At 36.3% G+C, this 22353-nt stretch overlaps 2 protein-coding genes across 2 annotated transcripts; both read left to right on the top strand.

Moving 5' to 3' along the window:
- The first annotated feature begins 3639 nt into the window (after nt 1-3639).
- MS3_00007286 (uncharacterized protein) lies at nt 3640-22254 on the top strand. The gene is made up of 11 exons (XM_051215549.1): nt 3640-3680; nt 5197-5259; nt 11376-11438; nt 12720-12782; nt 13872-14023; nt 15101-15136; nt 15384-15449; nt 19039-19086; nt 19722-19790; nt 21181-21245; nt 21896-22254. The coding sequence occupies exons 5-10, from the start codon at nt 13987-13989 to the stop codon at nt 21240-21242; spliced, it is 318 nt and encodes a 105-aa protein (XP_051066079.1). The 5' UTR covers nt 3640-3680; nt 5197-5259; nt 11376-11438; nt 12720-12782; nt 13872-13986; the 3' UTR covers nt 21243-21245; nt 21896-22254.
- Nucleotides 16151-18128, top strand: MS3_00007288 (uncharacterized protein; the record flags this gene model as incomplete). The annotated part of the gene is made up of 4 exons (XM_035733501.2): nt 16151-16256; nt 16355-16967; nt 17309-17856; nt 17878-18128. 4 exons carry the CDS (start codon nt 16151-16153, stop codon nt 18126-18128), a joined length of 1518 nt encoding a protein of 505 aa, XP_035590113.1.
- Nucleotides 22255-22353: the final 99 nt, after the last annotated feature.

The raw sequence follows: 22353 nt of genomic DNA, 5'->3' as shown, positions 1-22353 counted from the left end.
ATGAAAGCACTATCTTAAAAATATGAACTGATGAATAAATATAAGAAAAAACTTAGATCATAAGGAGAGTAAATAAGAATAACAAGCTTTAGACATAATTTAGTGCATAACTTTTGGTTAAAAAGACTTTGTATTAAAGAAAGTGGAAAATAAATACGATAGAATGACCAATATCACAAAAATTAGAGTAAGATAAATATTCTTTCTGTTAACTTTTTAGAGGAGAAACGTTGTTCCAGGGTGAAAATATTTGGGCTCCTCTTAAACTGCAATTCGCCAAACTGCTAAACATACTTTTTTATTTAATTTTGCCAAATGAATCTTCATCTTTATATAACATCCAACTGTGTACAAAAATTTACGAGCACACGTCAACTTAATCAGACTGAGAAGAAACAAGAAGATTATTAACTGAAATTAACAACAGCCGAACAAGAGCAAAGAAAGTCAAAGCATAAACCGAATACACAGAAGTAAGCACCTAAGTGACGAGGAGCATTCCAGCTGACAAGCGAATATACATGGATGACCTATTGACGACAACAAGATAATCTGCAAGAGAATGAAATGTGAAACCTTCAACTAATTGTTGGTACTGCAGTGCCTGACACTTCTCAAACGTTTGCTGGTTTAGAAACCCTATATGCACAACATGCAATAAAGTGGGTCATAAAGAAACAGTCTGCCGAACTAGAGAACGTTTGAGACCAATGCCAACGAAGCGTCCTTACCAGTGTCAAAACAAGTATATAAACAGTATATATGACACATTGTCACTAAGCATAATAGATAAAAGAAAGTATGAGAAATTAATGGTTAATGGTGTTCATATTCGATTGTAATTAGATACAGCATCATATATCACTTTGATCTTTAAACGAATAAGGAACTTAATTAGCTGTCCACCGTGGGCTCTATCAGTTTAACAGATCACCGTCTAATGTAAATCCAGCTCCAGCAATTTTCTAGCAAAGAAATTTCATTTTAATTAGCTTTTCATCATGAATCTACACTAATAAATATATAATTTACAAAAACGAAATAATACTCATCTCTTGATTCTTACATAACTACTGTCCTATTATTATATTCTGTTCCTTCTATTTTTCTTATATTATGCAACGTAGCAACTTCTTGATTTTCGAATAATTACTTTGAATATTATTAATCCCCTTTCCTCTAATCACTCAATGTTAATTTATAATCGAAATGTCATATGTAATTATTACTTAACGTATCTACTCGATGAGTAATATTTCATTATTGTAAATCATATATATATTAGTGCAGAGCCATGATGAAAAACTAATTGAAAAGAAATTTCTTTGCTCAATTCGTTCATTCTATCTTTACCAAATGTCAAATGGGAATTTTCACTAAATTTTCCACAAGATAATAGATACCACGATGCCTTAAATCAATGGATGACATTATGTTTGTTGGTTCTTCTGCTCAGGAACTAATAAGCCGGTTAGACGTTCCGCTTACTAAAATACAACAAGCTGGATCTTGATTACGAAAAGAAAAGTGAGAAGTTCCATTCAGGTCCGTTAACTACCTTGGACATGCATTTGATAAAGATCGTCGCCGGCCAGATGCAGACAATATAAATGACATCAAAAATATGCTCAAACCGACTGATTTTACAATCATTCGTTTATTTTTGGGGCTAATTGGGTATTACGGTACGTTCGTACCCTAGACGTATAAAATGCGACACTCATTAAATCACATTTTAAAGGATGATGCAACACGATACTGGAAAAAGGAATGCCAAAATTGTTTCGATGAAAGAAAAAAGACTTCATCTTCAGCCGAGGGAGAGGGAGAAAAAGATATAATTCAAAGATCATTACTAAGCCATTGCGCAACACCCAACCCAGCAACAAATAATCAAAAAGGTCCGGCAAGAGTAACTGCAAAAATTCTTCTCGTTTTATTCAGGAAGATTGGAGAGGAGGACCAAGTGCCGATGGACTGCGAGGAAGGACACCTCATCAAGATAACAAAGGAATGAGATTTGAGCAAATGTAAGAAGCTAGATGCAGATGAATCACTCTATTGTAAGTGTCACGGGAAATACTTAGCAGAGTGTTGCTGGACCAGCTGCATGACTCAGTAGATGTCCAACATCGAGATCAACAGGCCAGATTCCGTTAGCATCGATCGTATACAGACCAAGTCGTGACACAGTGGGTCATTGTTCATCAATCAGCTGAGTGCGATTCGTCACCATACATCAATTTCCTTGATTATGAGAAAGCGTATGACAGTGTAGATACGAGGATCTCATGGACACTTCTTTGACACTATGGAATGAGTAGGTGAGAAAATTGTCAACATCATACGGAATTCAAACGACGGACTACACTGCAAAGTGGGTCATTGAGGACAGCTGACAGACTCATTGCAAGTAGAGACTGGAGTCAAACGTGGCTGCCTGCATCCTTCCTTTCTCTTATTTTCTGGTCATCGTTAAGATTATGAAAACCTCGACATTTGAGAAAGAGCACGAAATACAATAGACAGATTGTATGCAACTAGACGATTTGGAATTCGCAGGTGACCTGATCCTTCTATTGCATACACATCAAAGAGTGCAGGTCATGAAAAACAGTGTAGCAGAAGCCTTTGCGGCGCTAGGTCTCAACACGTACAAGAGCAAAAGCAAGTTCCTTAAATACAACACGGTGAAAATACCATCATCAAAAAAGTACAAGTAGGTATAAACAGTAATCTATGTAAGATACTGAATGTTTGTTTGTCGTAATAGTGTTATTATCATCAGTAGCAGTGGTAGTAGTAGTAGTAGCGTGTTAAGTGCTACTTACATTGATGTAAGTAGTATATGAAGCGAGTTAAAAACGTAATGTTTGGCAGCAGAAGACGTGGGAAGGTCAATAAAGGAAGAGCGGGAACACAATGCAATTTGTAAGAAAACGCATAATCAATTAAATGTGAGACAATGGATTGATGATTACAGCAGAAACAGTCAGGTTTGATATGATGAATTAATATTTTGCAAACTAAGGATTTACTAAATGGTTTTTCTATTTTACCAAGCAACTGTGTAATTTTGTGCTTAATATAATTCGGTTGTCCTCACTTGTGTTCTCCTTCACCACAGTAGCAGTAGTAGTAATGGTAGTATTTCTTATTGTAGTTGTAGTGGTAATAGTCTTGGCAGTTTTGTTAACGTCCAATGCAATAATTGTAGCTTACACTGTTCAGTTTGCATTTGTACAACATCTATTTTGTTGATGAACTTTAAGTGTGAAAATAATCATCACAGTAGAATCTGAATATTTTTCTCCATTTTTCAAATTTATTTCAAGTTCATAAAGCCAACACAAATTTAATTGTAGACAGTGATGTTGTCTATTAAAACTGTAAATACATACTTGACGGAAATGAACTCAGTAATAATCGAAAGACTATTCAGTATCACGCTATTAAAATTCTGTGAATTCCGCATAATTTCAAAGAAACCATGGTCTATTATTTTTGTTATCATATTTGCCGACACTAAGCAAATCGTAAATAATAACAGTTTTTCATTGAATAATTTGCAATATATAAGGAGTAAAAATTCAAGCGAACAGCAGCAGTAAGTATGAAGCTTGTCGCCTTATTTCATATAAACGTGTTGTGTTTACTTCTACATGACTCCATGCAAGTTGGTAAGTCGTTCTACATTTTTCTTTAGATTTTCATGTACATACTATTGACGATATCTTTAGCGATTTGTTTACATTTCTATAGTACATATATTTTATCAATATCAATTAATGGGAATGAATGAAAATGTTGATATTTGAGTTGAAACAATCGAATGCATGTCAATATATATCATAGTTAACATTCAGATCCACATTGATATTTGTCATTTGCAATGTAAGTTTAGACTCGAGTGTTCTCTTTAAAAGTTTGGAAAGGCAGCAGATAACTGTTCGGAACCAATAATCACTTAAATTTTAGTAAGTAGTTGTGAAAACCCTTCTTAATCGATGTATGGGTTGATGCAAGCTCCGATATCTGATGATTTAACATCTGATTTCACCTCAATTCTCTAAAGTACAGTTAGTCTTATAAGATGGCAAAGGTTTAGTTTAAACAGAACGAATTTTCTAAAATTCAAAGTAAGTACATTCGTCCGATGTATAATTCAGAATGGTACGTTGATCATCGAATAGTTGTGTGAACAATATCGGATAGACGTGTATCACGAAGAGAATTGGTTGATAATAACAGTATAGTCTACATCTTGCAAATGTTCTGAGATTTTACAAATAAACTGGAATACATTGAACACATCTTTGGATTGACATTATTTCGAATTGTGCTCTATTACGCATTCGTGAACAATGGAACGTAAAACGCAGAACAGTTCCTGATTTCGCACTTTCACCTGGTGTATTTGTTTGCACTTTCAACGAAACGAAATTATGTTCGCAGTGTAGACAGTACAGAAGAGCAGCCACTTATTCTGAATGATATAATGGATAGTTCACAAAGTTTAACAGGTAACTGTGCACTGGACTCATAAATATTTGATATTTTTGTTTATCATATGTGAATGAGCAAATTGCATACACAAGTGAGAATTCATGTTTACTTTCTAACTGAGTTCATTGTTCCCATCCAAATGAATTTACAAATAAATAAGAATATGCAGAGATTACAAGGCCCGAATACTCCAGATATTTAAAATGATTGGACATGATGGAATGAAGCGAAAGATTAGAGGAATGTATGAAGAGAATGGGCAAGTACGGAATGTCGTTTCGTGTGAATCGGTGAAAGCAAGATCTCAATTAAAATATGAATATGAGTGCATGAATGGGGATGCCTAGCAGATAGGTAAGGTAGTAAATAAATTGATAACTAAGTGTTAGATAGGGAGAGAGAAATATAGAGAGATAGATTGAAATATTTGTGGATAGGTAAATAGATAGATAAGTGGATAAATAGATAGATAGATGTGTAGATAGATAGTGTGTCGATAGTTTGCTTGGATCGTATGATCTTTGCATTTGTACAAAGAGTGTCCAGTTTTTATTGTTCGCATTTTAACTTCTAACCATGTTTGAATCTCTTGATAGACATTATGTATATACATTCATCTGTTTGAACTTGCACACTTTTCATTTGAGTAATCGCTGTCTATTTCAACTGTATCTTGTTTTCAATTGTTAGATAATTTGAAGAGAGTTAAATTGGGTCTTTCCATATCTAACAATGAAATAGAGGAACAAATAAGTAATTTATTCATGAATTCATTCATGTTAATAACATGTTGCATTTCTCAGAATAGATAGTTCATATTTATAAGCTGATTTCGATAAACATTGTATTGTAGTTGTTTGTTGATTGTACACATCACAATATGTGGAATGCACTAGTGATTAAGATGAACAGTGAAATTCTAATGGTAGGTTGCGACGACTACCTGGACACATGTTCAGTGAATAAATCAACTTACCCTTTTCAAATTGAATTGGTAAAAGGAAGATTTCAATTAAAATATCAATATGAGTACATGAATGAGGATGCCTGCAGCAATTTGGAAGGCTCTCCCGATGTCCCACATTGTACGAACATTCCATGTACCTAAGTAAATGGTCGCCCTGGTTGTCAGAAGGGGCATCTCCCTCGTAACTTCCGAGGGAATTCGGCGTTCATCATGAGACGTCATAATTCTTATAAATAAAGACCTTCAGAATACCAGGGCACAGTTTAAATAGTTGGAAGGATTTTTTATGGATAGTGATTTTTAGCGAGTTAGTTTTCTACGGGATCGGGTGGCAAACCACATGCCCAACCCTCCTCATTTATCCGGGCTTGTGACCGTGAGTAGCTCCAGGAGGGACTCAAGGCGGAGTTTAATTGGATGGTACGAGGCAAGAATTTCCCTTGGAGCCCCTCGAGGGCTACTGTCGGTTCCAAGAACGGATAAACAAGCATGGTTCGACATGAGGTTAACGATCCCATCTCGTAGAAAACTATCTCGCCAAAAAACACGCTTACCAGAGACGTGACTGATGCCCCACTCGACATCCAGAGCAACCATTAATTTATGCACATGGAATGCTCTTAAGTTTAAGGAAAGGCAAAGAATGTATTCGCCGACGCCACTGTGATCGATTCTGAGCCATGTCACCCGAAGTCTCCAAACATTGGTCACGATAGTCGCACGGATACCAACCAAGCAGTCTGAATCTACCAACGTGGCTATGAACAGAAGTTGGTGACTTGAAGCACTGATGCCACGTTTTGGTTTGGCCACTTCTAACGTTCTCCCAACAATCCCACACACTAGTCAGCAGTGCACATCGTGATAAGGTAAAGATAGATAGACAGAAAGATAGACAGAAAGAAAGAAAGAAAGAAAGAAAGATAGATAGATAGATAGATAGATAGATAGATAGATAGATAGATAGATAGATAGATAGATAGATAGATAGATAGATAGATAGATAGATAGATAGATAGATAGATAGATAGATAAGTGGATAAATAGATAGATAGATGTGTAGATAGATAGTGTGTCGATAGTTTGTGCGGATTTTATGATCTTTGCATTTGTACAAAGAGTGTCCAGTTTTTATTGTTCGCATTTTAACTTCTAACCATGTTTGAATCTCTTGATAGACATTATGTATGTACATTCACCTGTTTGACCTTGCAAATTTTTCATTTGAGTAATCGCTGTCTATTTCAACTGTATCTTGTGTTCAATTTTTAGATAATTTGAAGAGAGATGAATTGGCTCTTTCCATATCTAACAATGAAATAGAGAAACAAATAAGTAATTTATTCATGAATTCATTCATGTTAATAACATGTTGCATTTCTCAGAATAGATAGTTCATATTTATAAGCTGATTTCGATAAACATTGTATTGTAGTTGTTTGTTGATTGTACACATCACAATATGTGGAATGCACTAGTGATTAAGATGAACAGTGAAATTCTAATGGTAGGTTGTGACGACTACCTGGACACATGTTCAGTGAATAAATCAACTTACTCTTTTCAAATTAATAAATGTGAAACAGTCAGAACATGTTAAATTAGCCATGCGATATTCAACGATATGTAGGGTTGATTTCCTTCTGACTATTTTCGCCTGACGGTAGTATATTTATATCGGGTAGTCAGTCTGCTACAACGCAGAACCAGGCACATATTTGCTTCTTCCACGTTGCCACACCTCATTAACACAACATGATGAACACCAAACTCTTAGAATTATTTACTTCAATGGTAGTAATGTATAAAAGCTAGATTGTGTATTTGTATATAGTACAGAAAGAAATAATTCCCTGGTCACTTACTTACTTCTTTACGCCTGTTACTCCTAATGGACCATAGGCCGCTGACCAGCATTCTCGAACCCACTCTGTCCCGGGCCTTTTTTCTAGTTCCATCTAATTCTTGTTCACTTTTCTCATGTCTATCTCCATTTCTCGGCGTAATGTGTTCTTTGGTCTTCCTCTTTTCCTTTGGCCTTGAGGATTCAACGTGAGGGCTTGCCTCGTGACACAGTTTGATGCTCTCTTCAATGTGTGTCCTATCCATCTCCAGAACTTCTTCCTGATTTCTTGCTCCGCTGGGATCTGGTTTGTTCTCTCCCACATTTGGTTGTTGCTAATAGTGTCCACCCAACGGATCCAAAGTATTTTGTGTAGACAGCTGTTAATAAAGTCTTGTATTATCTGGATGATGGCTTTCGTAGTTCTCCAGGTTTCTGCCTCATACAGTAGAACTGTGTTGACATTTGTATTGAAAATCCTGACCTTGGTGTTGGTTAACAGTTGCTTCGAGTTCCAGATGTTCCTCAGTTGTAAATATGCTGCTCTTGCTTTGCGGATCCGTGCCTTCACATCTGCATCAGATCCACCGTGTTCATCAATGATGCTGCCCAAATACGTAAAGGTTTTTACATCTTCAAAATCTCCTTCGTCGATTGTGATTGGATCGGAGCATTCTGTGTTGTTTCGGAGAATCCCGCTTTTCCCTTTGTGTATATTGAGACCTATTGCTGCTGAGGCTGCTGCCACACCGTTCGTCTTCTCCTGCATCTGTCGTTGCGTTTGGGATAGAAGGGCCAGATCGTCTGCGAAGTCTAGATCATCCAACTACATCCTAGATGTCCATTGTATCCCGTGCTTCCCTTCAGAGGTTGATGTCTTCATGATCCATTTGATCACCACGAGAAAGAGAAAGGGTGAGAGTAAGCAACCTTGCCTAACACCGGTCTTCACTTCGAACGAGCTTGTCAATTGTCCTCCATGCACGATTTTGCAGTGTAATCCATCAGATGAACTCTGTATGATATTGACTATCTTCTGAGGCACGCCGTAGTGTCGAAGATGTTTCCATACTGTTGTTCTGTCCACGCTATCAAATGCCTTTTCGTAGTCAATGAAGTTGATGTAGAGTGATGAATTCCATTCAATTGATTGTTCCACAATGATCCGTAGAGTTGCGATTTGGTCTGTGCACGATCTATCCTTACGGAATCCTGCCTGTTAGTCTCGAAGTTGGGCGTCTACGCAGTCCTTCATCCTGTTCAACAATACCCTGTTGAAGACTTTTCTCGGTATTGAGAGAAGTGTGATGCCCCTGTAGTGATCACACTTGCTGAGATCGCCTTTCTTCGGTATTTTGATCAGTAGTCCTTCTTTCCAGTCTGTTGGTACTTGTTCCTCATCCCAAATCTTATTGAAGAGAATGTGGAGCATCTTTGCAGTTGCCGCTACGTTTGCTTTTAGTGCCTCTGCTAGAATGTTTTCTGATCCCGCTGCTTTGCCACTCTTGATTTGTCTGATGGCCATGCTGATTTCTTCGATTGTTGGTGTGCGAAAACATTGATTGGGAGGTCTGTGGGTGCTGCTTCGATGTTAGGTGGGTTCAGTGGAGCTGGTCGATTCAAGAGTTCTTTGAAGTATTCTACTCACCTGTTTCACTGTTCTTCAATGTTGGTGAATACATCGCCTTCCTTGCTTTTCACTAGTCGTTCTGCTTCGCGGCGATTTCCAGAGAGTTTCTTTGTCGTGTCATACAATTGTCTCATGTTTCCTTCTCTTGCAGCCTTTTCCGTCGTCGTTGCTAAATCTTCCACATATCTACGTTTGTCGGTTCTGATGCTCCTCTTCACTTCCGTGTTTACTTCTGTGTATTCAGCTTGTGCCTTGGCTTTTTCTGCTCTTGTTCTACTGATATTGATTGCTGCTTCTTTGTTCCTCCTTTCTTGAATCTTATCCAGTGTATCAACAGTGATCCATTCCTTGTGATGGTGCTTCTTGTGACCCAGGACCTCATGACATGTTGAAGTGATTGCTTCTTTGATCCCCTTCCAGTTGCTCTCCACAGTTGTTTCCTCTCCATTGAGTAGATCATGAAAGGCCTGGAACGTATTGCTGAGGACTATCTTGAATTTGTTGAGTTTGTTAGTATCCTGAAGAAAGGCCCTATTGAACTTTTGTGATATTGTCCGCCACATTGTCCAGTGCTACTTGAGTTTCAATTTCATCTTGTTGACCAGCAAGTGATGATCTGATGCTATATCAGCTCCTCTCTTGGTTCTCACGTCCTCTATGGTCCTCCTGAAAGTTTTGTTGATGCAAATATGGTCGATTTGGTTTTGCGTGGTGTGATCCGGTGAAGTCCATGTGGTTTTGTGAATGCGTTTATGTGGAAACATGGTGCCGCCTATGACCAGCTTATTGAAGGCAAACAGATTTGCAAATCTCTCACCATTTTCGTTTCTTTCTCCCAGTCCGTGTCGTCAAATGATGTCTTCATATCCAGTGTTGTCCGTTCCAACCTTGGCGTTGGAATCTCCCATCAGAATGGTCAGGTCCTTTGTTGGGCACTTCTCGACGATTGACTGCAGCCTATTGTAGAATTGATCTTTAGCGTCTTCATTGTAGTCGTTGGTAGGCGCATAGCATTGGATAATGTTCATTGAAATGCCCTCTTTCTTTGTTTTGAACGAGGCTTTGATGATCCTTGGTCCATGAGATTCCCATCCTATAAGTGCATTTTGCGCTTGTTTGGACAGCATCAATGCAACTCCTTGTGTATGTGGTGCATTTTCTTCTTCATGGACGGAGTATAACAGGAGCTCTCCTGTAGTTAGTCGTTGTTGTCCAACTTGCGTCCAATGTGTTTCACTGATCCCAAGTACATCTAGGTTGTATCTTCTCATTTCTGCAGCAATCTGGAAGGCTCTCCCGATGTCCCACATTGTACGAACATTCCATGTACCTAAGTAAATGGTCGCCCTGGTTGTCAGAAGGGGCATCTCCCTCGTAACTTCCGAGGGAATTCGGCGTTCATCATGAGACGTCATAATTCTTATAAATAAAGACCTTCAGAATACCAGGGCACAGTTTAAATAGTTGGAAGGATTTTTTATGGATAGTGATTTTTAGCGAGTTAGTTTTCTACGGGATCGGGTGGCAAACCACATGCCCAACCCTCCTCATTTATCCGGGCTTGTGACCGTGAGTAGCTCCAGGAGGGACTCAAGGCGGAGTTTAATTGGATGGTACGAGGCAAGAATTTCCCTTGGAGCCCCTCGAGGGCTACTGTCGGTTCCAAGAACGGATAAACAAGCATGGTTCGACATGAGGTTAACGATCCCATCTCGTAGAAAACTATCTCGCCAAAAAACACGCTTACCAGAGACGTGACTGATGCCCCACTCGACATCCAGAGCAACCATTAATTTATGCACATGGAATGCTCTTAAGTTTAAGGAAAGGCAAAGAATGTATTCGCCGACGCCACTGTGATCGATTCTGAGCCATGTCACCCGAAGTCTCCAAACATTGGTCACGATAGTCGCACGGATACCAACCAAGCAGTCTGAATCTACCAACGTGGCTATGAACAGAAGTTGGTGACTTGAAGCACTGATGCCACGTTTTGGTTTGGCCACTTCTAACGTTCTCCCAACAATCCCACACACTAGTCAGCAGTGCACATCGTGATAAGGAAAAGATAGATAGACAGAAAGATAGACAGAAAGAAAGAAAGAAAGAAAGAAAGAAAGAAAGAAAGAAAGATAGATAGATAGATAGATAGATAGATAGATAGATAGATAGATAGATAGATAGATAGATAAGTGGATAAATAGATAGATAGATGTGTAGATAGATAGTGTGTCAATAGTTTGTGCGGATTTTATGATCTTTGCATTTGTACAAAGAGTGTCCAGTTTTTATTGTTCGCATTTTAACTTCTAACCATGTTTGAATCTCTTGATAGACATTATGTATGTACATTCACCTGTTTGACCTTGCAAATTTTTCATTTGAGTAATCGCTGTCTATTTCAACTGTATCTTGTGTTCAATTTTTAGATAATTTGAAGAGAGATGAATTGGCTCTTTCCATATCTAACAATGAAATAGAGAAACAAATAAGTAATTTATTCATGAATTCATTCATGTTAATAACATGTTGCATTTCTCAGAATAGATAGTTCATATTTATAAGCTGATTTCGATAAACATTGTATTGTAGTTGTTTGTTGATTGTACACATCACAATATGTGGAATGCACTAGTGATTAAGATGAACAGTGAAATTCTAATGGTAGGTTGTGACGACTACCTGGACACATGTTCAGTGAATAAATCAACTTACTCTTTTCAAATTAATAAATGTGAAACAGTCAGAACATGTTAAATTAGCCATGCGATATTCAACGATATGTAGGGTTGATTTCCTTCTGACTATTTTCGCCTGACGGTAGTATATTTATATCGGGTAGTCAGTCTGCTACAACGCAGAACCAGGCACATATTTGCTTCTTCCACGTTGCCACACCTCATTAACACAACATGATGAACACCAAACTCTTAGAATTATTTACTTCAATGGTAGTAATGTATAAAAGCTAGATTGTGTATACGGATATAGTAGAGGACGAAATATCTGGTTGGTAGGAGGCAAGAATTTCCCTTGGAGCCCCTCGAGGGCTACTCTCGGTTCCAGGAACGGATAAACAAGCATGGTTCGACATGGGGTTAACGATCCCATCTCGTAGAAATCTTTCTCTCCATGAAACACGCTTACCAGAGACGTGACTGATGCCCCACTCGACATCCAGAGCAACCATTAATTTATGCACATGGAATGCTCTTAAGTTTAAGGAAAGGCAAAGAATGTATTCGCCGACGCCACTGTGATCGATTCTGAGCCATGTCACCCGAAGTCTCCAAACATTGGTCACGATAGTCGCACGGATACCAACCAAGCAGTCTGAATCTACCAACGTGGCTATGAACAGAAGTTGGTGACTTGAAGCACTGATGCCACGTTTTGGTTTGGCCACTTCTAACGTTCTCCCAACAATCCCACACACTAGTCAGCAGTGCACATCGTGATAAGGTAAAGATAGATAGACAGAAAGATAGACAGAAAGAAAGATAGATAAATAGATAGATAGATAGATAGATAGATAAGTGGATAAATAGATAGATAGATGTGTAGATAGATAGTGTGTCAATAGTTTGTGCGGATTTTATGATCTTTGCATTTGTACAAAGAGTGTCCAGTTTTTATTGTTCGCATTTTAACTTCTAACCATGTTTGAATCTCTTGATAGACATTATGTATGTACATTCACCTGTTTGACCTTGCAAATTTTTCATTTGAGTAATCGCTGTCTATTTCAACTGTATCTTGTTTTCAATTGTTAGATAATTTGAAGAGAGATGAATTGGCTCTTTCCAGAATTAACAAAGAAATAAATAAGCTAACAAGTAATTTATTCACGAATTCATTCATGTTAATAACATGTTGCATTTCTCAGAATAGATAGTTCATATTTATAAGCTGATTTCGATAAACATTGTATTGTAGTTGTTTGTTGATTGTACACATCACAATATGTGGAATGCACTAGTGATTAAGATGAACAGTGAAATTCTAATGGTAGGTTGTGACGACTACCTGGACACATGTTCAGTGAATAAATCAACTTACCCTTTTTCAAATTAATAAATGTGAAACAGTCAGATCATGTTAAACTTTCCATGCGATATTCCATTACATGTAGATTATATTCACTTTTGATTATTTATACCTGTCATTTGTCAATGTATGGTCGTCTAAATGTATCATTTTTTCTACATTTTCTCAAATTTTTAAGAAAACAATTTTTACCAATTCTCAGTGATTGTACTTGGCATTTTTATATCTAGAACTTAGTTTCTTGGAATTCAACATACTACTTTAGCACTCGACTTCTTTGTCACTCGTAATGGTTTGTTATATTATAGAAGATCAGTGCGAAGAATTGTCATTTCAGTGTCAAATATGATAAATAAATCAATTTTTCGTAATATCCTAATGAGTAGACAATTATATTTTATGGCATCTCGTGACGCACTGTAAGCCCATTCTTCAGAGAATAAATAACCAGGCCACTTACTCTCTCAATAAGAGGCCTACAAGTAGTCACGAAACGTCAAAAAATTTAATTTTTCACTCAATGGTATTCTACAAATATATTGTATTATTTACTTCTAACAATCTACCTCATGCGCAATTTATTATCAAATCAAACCTTGATAATAATACTTACACTGTCAAATATGGTACGAATATCTAAGGCATTCATAATTTCAAGTAAAAAGGGGATCATTGTTTCAGTCTCTCAATCTGCATACAGTTGTGTTTAGAATTTTTCAATTAGGGAAGCTACATGTGTAGATTGTGGACTGGTTTTCCAAAATATGATTGGATGGAATGTCTTTGGCTCTCTCTGCACATCTTAGAGCTTCCTTAATTTTCACCCGACCACTGTGCCTTTAGATAATTATACATTTACTGTTTATAATAAATTTTAGCTGCAGTTGTCGAGGAGTTATCACTTGATCGTGGAACAATCACTGAATGTATGTGTATGATATACTAGTATTTTAATAACCTTGATGAATTGTAGATGTGAACTGCTTGAAATTAATGATGATAGAGCAGTCAGCGTTTGATTTTAAAGAAGGTGTGTGAAGATATCTTGTTTCAAATATCTTGTTTCACATTCGATAAAATTATGGATTTACTTTCTATGAGCCACACGTGTGCACATTTGGTGTATACTTACGGTACAACATAGTTTAGGAATAAAAACACTTTTGATGACGTACTCATTACTGTCAGGCAACATTCCCATTGTCCATCAACATTAGTCACTAACTCGCTTTTCTCTTCAAGCCAAACCTCTAACAGAAGAAATCACTTAATCAATAACGCCAAACTTTTGTTGCTAAACATCATTTGTCTCCGTCAGTTTTCAACACTTTATATGTTAGAATAAACATTCATCACATGAATTACCCACTACATTAACAACACATAGAGCACTTCCATATTGGATCACGTTTATTGACCCTCCGCTATGTCATCTCAAACTTCCTAATACGTAAACGTGATATGAATCATACATATTCATATATCGCCTAATCAGTACAACTGTTTTAAATTGTGAACAGATGTGTAGACTATGTGAAATGAATAAATTCCTGTTGTTCTAGAATGATTGTTTTACTCAGTTTACTAAAATTCATAAAATGAGAGACTTTTGTTGGGTCCGACCAATGTTTGATGGAGACAAAACTGAAATTTAACAACGACTTCAACAAATTACTTATGTGAATTATTATACAGTAGAGATGTATATACATTTCCGAAGAGCACTGTTCGTTATCATTTGATGGTTGAACGGTAACAATGTATGAGGTCAGATGTCAATTATTTTAATTTCTATTAATTATCAGTTATCTGTCTACTACATCTGGCAACAAATATGTAGTTAGAGTGTAAGTGTCAACGTCAGAATTGAAACAAAGGAACATCCAATTGACGAATCCCAAATGGGTCCGTTTACGTATCCCGGATTCTACTGTTTGATAAACTGCAAAAGTAGATGAAAGTCTATTGTAGCAATTTTGGAAGTTGACAAAACGGATTCACTGGTTACTAGTTACAATCAATATTCTGAACATATACAGAATGTAGAATTTCATATTGGTTTATAACATATAAAATTGTGGTATTGATTTCCCTTGAAATATTTTAGAGTTTGAGAGCATAATATCCGACATAAATTCATTTGGTATGTATTTGAATTACTTGAATAATTTTTATTATTGAAGACCATTATTTGATCCAATTTTGTTATATATTTCAGTTTATTTATTTCATTTTCAAATTATGTATAAACTTATTAATGGTGAATGGAATCTACTTTCAGTCTGATATATCATGATGGTGAAGTCAGTTTTCATACAGAATGATATCTATGTAACTTTGTGCCTGACTTACTATGAAGTCTATCTATTAATTGATTGCTGTATATGTAGATATAAAGGTGTCCGAATCTTCCATTCTACAAGAGTGTCTGAACACAGAAATGACCAATTATAGAGGTAAGAGTTGGTATTCATAACTATTTAGTTATTCGTCGTAATTTAATTATACCTTTGTTTTCAAAATTAAATGACCTTTTTTGTTTATATTGCTCACGACAATTTAGAAACTTAGTGATTCTCACTTCTCGTATTTTTATTCCTAAAAGCTTCATGTAAGGTTGAATTCAAAATTATTTATTTAAGGATTGATGTTAACGTGGAGGCAAAAATCTGTATGTTTTTGTGTGTTGTTTCAACGAACTAATGATACTCTTGTGCTTGTTGATTGCTCGATTTTAAATTACAAATACAATACATTCGTTTGTGCTTGTGTCGTAGTTCTTGATTCAATTGCGTTAATTCTGGGATTCCTAGTTCATACGATAATTCAAATTATTCCCAAACACTATACTGCTGTCGCGATGGAGCCTGCGATGGAAAAGTTAGATATTTATTCAACTTCTGAAGCCTTTGAGAATTGTTTGGAAAGGTTTGAAATCTAGAGCATGACAAGAAAGATGTTAAAGGCGATAAAATGTTGGCACATTTCCTGACATTTATTGGGGGAGAAGAGTACAGCTTAATAAAAACGTTGGCAAATACAGCAAAACCTATCTTACTTCCTTATGCAACTCTTAAGGAGCTATTATTAAATCATGCGAACTGCACCAGTTTTGAATGCTGCGAAATGGCGAAATTCCATAAGATGGTTCGAAAAAATGACTAAAAAGTTCGGGAATTCATCCTTTAATTGCAGAAACAATTTCGGTGATCAACTTCATGTGAAACTGAGAAATCGATTAATTGCAGGAATTAACATACTGGGTTTGGAAAGAGAACTGTTAAGAATGTCGAACTGTTCCTTTCAAGATGCGAGAACTGCGTGTATTACGTACGAGGCAGTGAATGAACTTGATATCCAGTCGATGAAAATATTCTAAATCGACTTCATGGTTCTAAAATGTTCTCGAAAGTTGACCTAAAAGATGCTTATCTTCAAATTCCTTTAGATCAATCTTCATCTATCTTGATGACAATTAACACTCCTTTCGGTCTGTTCAAATACAATTTCCTTCCATTTCGTCTAGGTTGTTCTCAAGCCATATTTCAGGAAGTTATGAATAAAGCAGTTGGTGATCTTGAAGTTGTTGAAGTTTATCAAGATGAGCTCGTTGTTCATGGTTCTAATAAGGTAGTTCATGACCAGAGACTTATTGCTTTATTACGTCGTTTAATTGAGAAGAATATTACAGTGAATCCAAATAAGTGTTCATCTTGTGTATATAGTTTTGAATGTCTTGGATACCTTGTTGATGGTAATGGTTTTAGACCAGATATGAAACGACTAGCTTCACTGACAAATGCACCGTCTTCAAAAAATCCTACGGAATTACGTTCACTAGTGGGAGCTCTTCAATACTATTCCCGTTTTATTCCTAATTTTTCTTGTCGTGAAAATTATTTATTTAATATTTTGACATCCAATTCATTCAAATTGAGTGAGGAACCAGAGTCATGCTTGCGAAGTCTACTAAAGTACCTTCAAAGTGATGCTGTTCTTCGAACACACTCCCCTAGTGTACATTTTGTGCTTATTACTGATGCATCACCTGTGAGAATCGGTGCAGTTTTGGAACAGGAAGGTAGACCAGTTATTTGTGTTTCACGCAAACTTACTGTTACTGAACAAGGTTATTCACAGACTCAGCGAGAAGCATTAGTTGTGTTTTGGGCTGCTAAAAGACTTCATAAATATTTATTCGGAAAAAATTCACTATTGTTGCAGATCATAAAGCTTTAAAGTTTATTTATCATCCTGAAAAATCCTATGCAAGTTCCTCAGCTGCTATGGTTCAACGATGGAGTATTGATTTTAGTGCATATGACTATGTGGTTCAGCACAGAAGTGCCAAACAAATTCAACGGGTTGACTACATTTCTCGACAGCCATTACAAGATAGACCTATTAATACTTCGGACTGTTTGTTAGCGCAACCTTTACCAGTGAGACGTTCAGATCTCATTAGAGAAACTCGCAGATATTTTGGATGTATACTCAGTGCTATATGGAAAGGCTGGACTGCTGGTTTAAAACGTAAATTTTCAATCTATTTTTCAAAGCGGGATGGGCTATCTACTACTCCTGATGGTATTCTGTGTTTAAATGATCGTGTTGTAATTCCTCCTTCATTGCGTAAATCTGTTCTTGAAGATCTTCATAGTTGTCATTTAGGTGTTGAGAAAATGAAGCCCTTGGCAAGGCTCACATGTAGGTGGCCAGAGATCAATGCAGATATATGTCATACGGCAAACAATTGTGAGAAATGTCATCAGTTGAAAAATCATCCTTCGAAGTGGGTGCCATGGCTAGTATCGTCTGAGGCCTGGCAGAGAATTCATGCTGACTATTGTGGTCCGTTTCTTGGTTAAAACTATGCACTAGTAGTTATTGATTCTTTTTCAAAGTGGCCTGAATTTTTTTTCACAACTTCACCAAATTCTGATTTCACATTCCAAGCATTAAGAAAGATTATTAGTCGAGAAGGGGTTCCTATGGTGTTAATGACCGATAATGGCTCCCATTTTGCTGCAGATGAAGTCACTACCTGGTTGAACGGTATAGGGTGCAAACATCTGTTTACTGCTCCCAGACACCGTGTTCTAATGGTCAGGCAGAAAATTTTGACAGGACATTAAAGACTGCTATTGATTCTATTGCCGCCTTAACATTTGATGAGCTGGAGAGGGGAGTAGATACCTTTCCACTGCAATATAGAAATGCCAGACATTCCATGACGAGACTCCATCGAAGCTATTGAAAGGACGAATTCTTCGGTCGAATATGAGATGTTTGGAGTCTGCAGAAGTTACATACTCTCGGGGAAATGACCATCGACCATCTACGGGTATTGTTCTAAAGAATGTCAAAAAATCAATCGTGCGAATTCTAGACATAAATGACTTAAGTACACACAGTCGACATGATAATCAAATACAATTTCAGGAACCAGATAATACAGAAACCTTATCCAATACAATTTAAGACAGACTCAGGATGAATTTGAGAAGAAGACGTACGATTGATTACAAACACCTAGACTCCAATTTAAGCTGCGGTGGATGTGGTGTTTGAACGAACTAATGATACTCTTGTAATTGTTGATTACCCGATTTCAAATTACAAATACAATACATTCGTTTGTGCTTGTGTCGTAGTTCTTGATTCAATTGCGTTAATTCTGGGATTCCTAGTTCATACGATAATTCAAATTCTTTCAAAAATTATAGTTTGGAAAGTCTGAACCTATTGCAAATTTATCAGTTGCTTATGAACATGAGTATTTTACACGATTGAATGCCGAGATGATAACTGTTTTATTTTGAATGATTAGAGGTTTTTTGGAAATGATCGAAGCTTCTTTTCAGTATGTAGTGACAGGATTTGACGCTTTGATCCTGTAGTCATTTTAAAACACATATATTTTCATTCACATGAAAGGTAGTTGAATGCAACTGCCTTCACCTGTTGATCATCTCATTTATCAAAGAAATGTTTGAGAAGCGTGTAGAATATTGAAATGTAATTTAAACTTTTCTAATTAAACAGTGTTAACAGCTGAAACTTGTGTAATACCTGAACCAAAAACTCACGAAGGTAAGTTGAAGTGAATCACACTTTGGGTTATGATACACATTTTATATCCTGTAAATCTACCATAATGTGCACATGAAACCACTTACAACAAATAGTTTTCATACTTAATCAACTGCATTTTACATGAACGATGAGAACTCGACAACAGTTACTAACAGTCTTCCAACCTATTAAATTGCTCGAACTACATTTATCAGGTGACTTCCATTCAAACTATAGACTTCTCCTTGTGTCTCCCAACACTTGAAAAGAAGCAAAATATTAATTTCGAAAATGGTAGAACCATCAATCTGTTAATAAGTCGCACCGATAATTGCTTTTACAGTTTGTGACAGTCGAAAGTATTTTCATTTGTTATCAGTTATTTAGACTTGTGAATAGATGACAGACTTAGCAAAAAGAGCGAATGAAGGGATCTCTTGTCAGTTAGTTTTTCACCATGACTCTACACTAATGTCAATGCATAATGTACAAGAATGAACTAATACCCATCAATTAGTTGATTTACTTAATCATTATATAACATCACTTTGATAACAAACCAATCTTGAGTAACTGAAAGAAAAAAGAATTAAAACAATTAATCCCTTTGATAAATCTCCATAATGCAATGATTATCGCTTGTCATTTTCCAGACATTTCCCGCCTATTTACATTGGCTGAAGAGAAATACGAAATTGTAATTAATTACAATAAACATTTATGTAAGTTATAATCAACAGAATTTTATTTGGGAGTGATAAGTCTTATCGATTGAACGCTATATTTATATCCTAAGCTATTCCGATGACCCGCACGCTAGAACTGCACAGCAACTTGAACACCAGAGAGAAGACACAAGGATGAGAGAAATACTTTATCCCATCCTCGGGTGAACGCAGGCTACAGATAAATACTAAGCATTTAAACTGATCTCTAGACATGGACGACAATCTGAACCTCTCACATTCTCGGTTCACAGTTCCTGCATGCTTCATCCAGTCATCTCCTGGTTATTTCGTTTACTTTGAGCACTGGTAACGGATATTCAATAGAGATGACTGTTCTCCGAAGATTTGGGACAGGGTTTTGACTGTATCATCAAAACTAAAATCTCGTAAATTCTTCGGAAGAATGAAGTTGCTATAAAGTTCATGTTCCATAGTCCCACGTTTTCTCAGAAGTATTCTGACTTTTGAAGCATCATCCAGTTTGCAAAGATCAATATAAAACAAATCTTTATACTTCTTAAACCACGAATCAAAATTTACACCTGCTACACCATCAAAATTAAATTAATGGATGGCGTTAATGACTGAATCAGTATGTGATACTTGTGATTCACTAGAAAATCAGGGTTTCTCTCAAACAGGCAGAATTTCTGCATCAGGGTTTCCATGATTCTAATTTGGGACTCTTCAAACCTCTTTTCTTGACGCATCATATAGGCTTCTAATTGCTCTAGGGAAATATTCATTGTAGTTTTCATCCCCGTCGCCACTGATAAGTCTTATCGATTGAACGCCGTATTTATACTCTAAGCTATTCCGATGACCCGCACGCTAGAACTGCACAGCGACTTAAACACCAGAGAGAAGGCACAAGGATGAGAGAAAATACTTCATCTCAAGGTTCGTTTTTATTACAGAAAATATAGGGTTTTTATAATATATCTAAATGTCCTTCAGTCGCTGAAATATCCTGGAACGCTACCAAACATAGTAGCACTGTAGTAGCCACCCAATCAGAAATTCCGCGTGTGAGATTTGGCTACCTTGATATTTCTGGCCAAGGTGGACGAAACACTTCTTAGTGTTTCTTGATGCTTGCTTGTATTTTGCAAGCGATTTCTGGATCACCCTAACAGGGAGAATAAATATGACCTAATGAACAGTACCCTTTGAAAAACGTGATGTTTTTGTAAACGTTTCATTGTAATTAAAATATGGTGCATTTATTCACCAAATAACGAACACAAAGCGCGTCAATTAAATACACAAGTTACGATTTAGAATCGAATGTTACATAAAAAAGTTTACGAAAGTAGTTGCTGAAATTATATCATATATTCCACCTTACAATTAATTACTCAGTGTTTGTTGACAAACATTTCAGTGAAATATCGTCTTCTAACAAATATTGTCAATGAAGTTATCCGACGAAACACAAAAAAGTGAATCGTAAGTCAATTAAATCTGTTTCATAGACTAAATACTGTCGTGTAATTATCGGTGATATATAGTATGAAAAATGAATTTACTAGTTATTTCGGTTGATGCAAGTGTATGGAGGAACAATGTAAAACGGATACACTTCATTTGGAGTCTTTATATTAACAAAGAGAAACTTCAAACCAATTCATATGACAGCATCTCTGTTAAACATTAGTTGATCGTATTTGTGGCGATAACTATATGCGATTAACGTCTCAGTGTGAACATCAACAGTGGATTAGAGATACATCCAGATGACCAGTCCTAAATGAGATGGAAATCACATCCTGAATGTCGTTATAAGCCACGTTCCGAACGTCCGTCCATTAATATCGAATAATCAGTGAAAGTTATCAACTGAATTGTGAATACATTCATGGATAATTCTAGAATGTAATCCAATGAAAATCTTGATTATTGCACACTGAATATGGATAATTAACAGTGAATTTTATTTTATTTTTACTCAGTTCATGAACACATTTAATTTTGATTATATACGCTGAAACGAGTAATAATTTAACACATTCGTTATTGATTACACGAATCAGATACCACTTTATAACTGTGATTCGTTTGCATGATTCTAATAAATTTACATGAATGATTTTGTTTAGTCTAGATGATGGTCGAAAGTTGTCGAAGTCACGTTTCAAAATGATGATGATAATCATTGTGAATTATTTAGTTAGTTTCGTTCGGAAATCTTTGCGATAACTGATTTAACAAGTGTTCTATTGCTCTTCTTCTTCTTCTTCTTGTTCTTTGAGTCGTTCTAATGTTGATATGTTGCACTTACAAGCAAGTAAAATTTCGAGAATACTGCAATAATACTGTAACCTTATTTTGATGCACTCGATTACCAAGCACATTATTATGCAATCATTTGCTTGCTCTTCAATAGTCCACTTTATTTGTTCAATTATCACAATTGTGCTTTTACACCTTGCTTGAATGAATACAAATTTTTCTGTCGTTGTCGATTTGTTATTTCTCAAGACACTCTGTGATCATCTTGGTGGTTAATAGGAGTTTTAGAATTTCCAGGAATCATTTACGAGTTGCTAACATCTAT

The sequence above is a fragment of the Schistosoma haematobium genome, chromosome 4 (assembly GCF_000699445.3).
Source record: "Schistosoma haematobium chromosome 4, whole genome shotgun sequence".
NCBI lineage: Eukaryota > Metazoa > Platyhelminthes > Trematoda > Strigeidida > Schistosomatidae > Schistosoma > Schistosoma haematobium.
The sequence above is the reverse complement of the archived record's forward strand: the minus strand, read 5'-3'. Positions and strand labels throughout refer to the sequence as shown.

Bases quoted from the DNA above. Each gene is read 5' to 3' on its own strand.
- MS3_00007286 (XM_051215549.1), top strand. From the start codon at position 13,987: ATGATGATAGAGCAGTCAGCGTTTGATTTTAAAGAAG. The intron at 14,024-15,100 runs GTGTGTGAAGAT...GAAATATTTTAG, and splicing joins AGCGTTTGATTTTAAAGAAG to AGTTTGAGAGCATAATATCC. The intron at 15,450-19,038 runs GTAAGAGTTGGT...CTAATTAAACAG, and splicing joins AGAAATGACCAATTATAGAG to TGTTAACAGCTGAAACTTGT.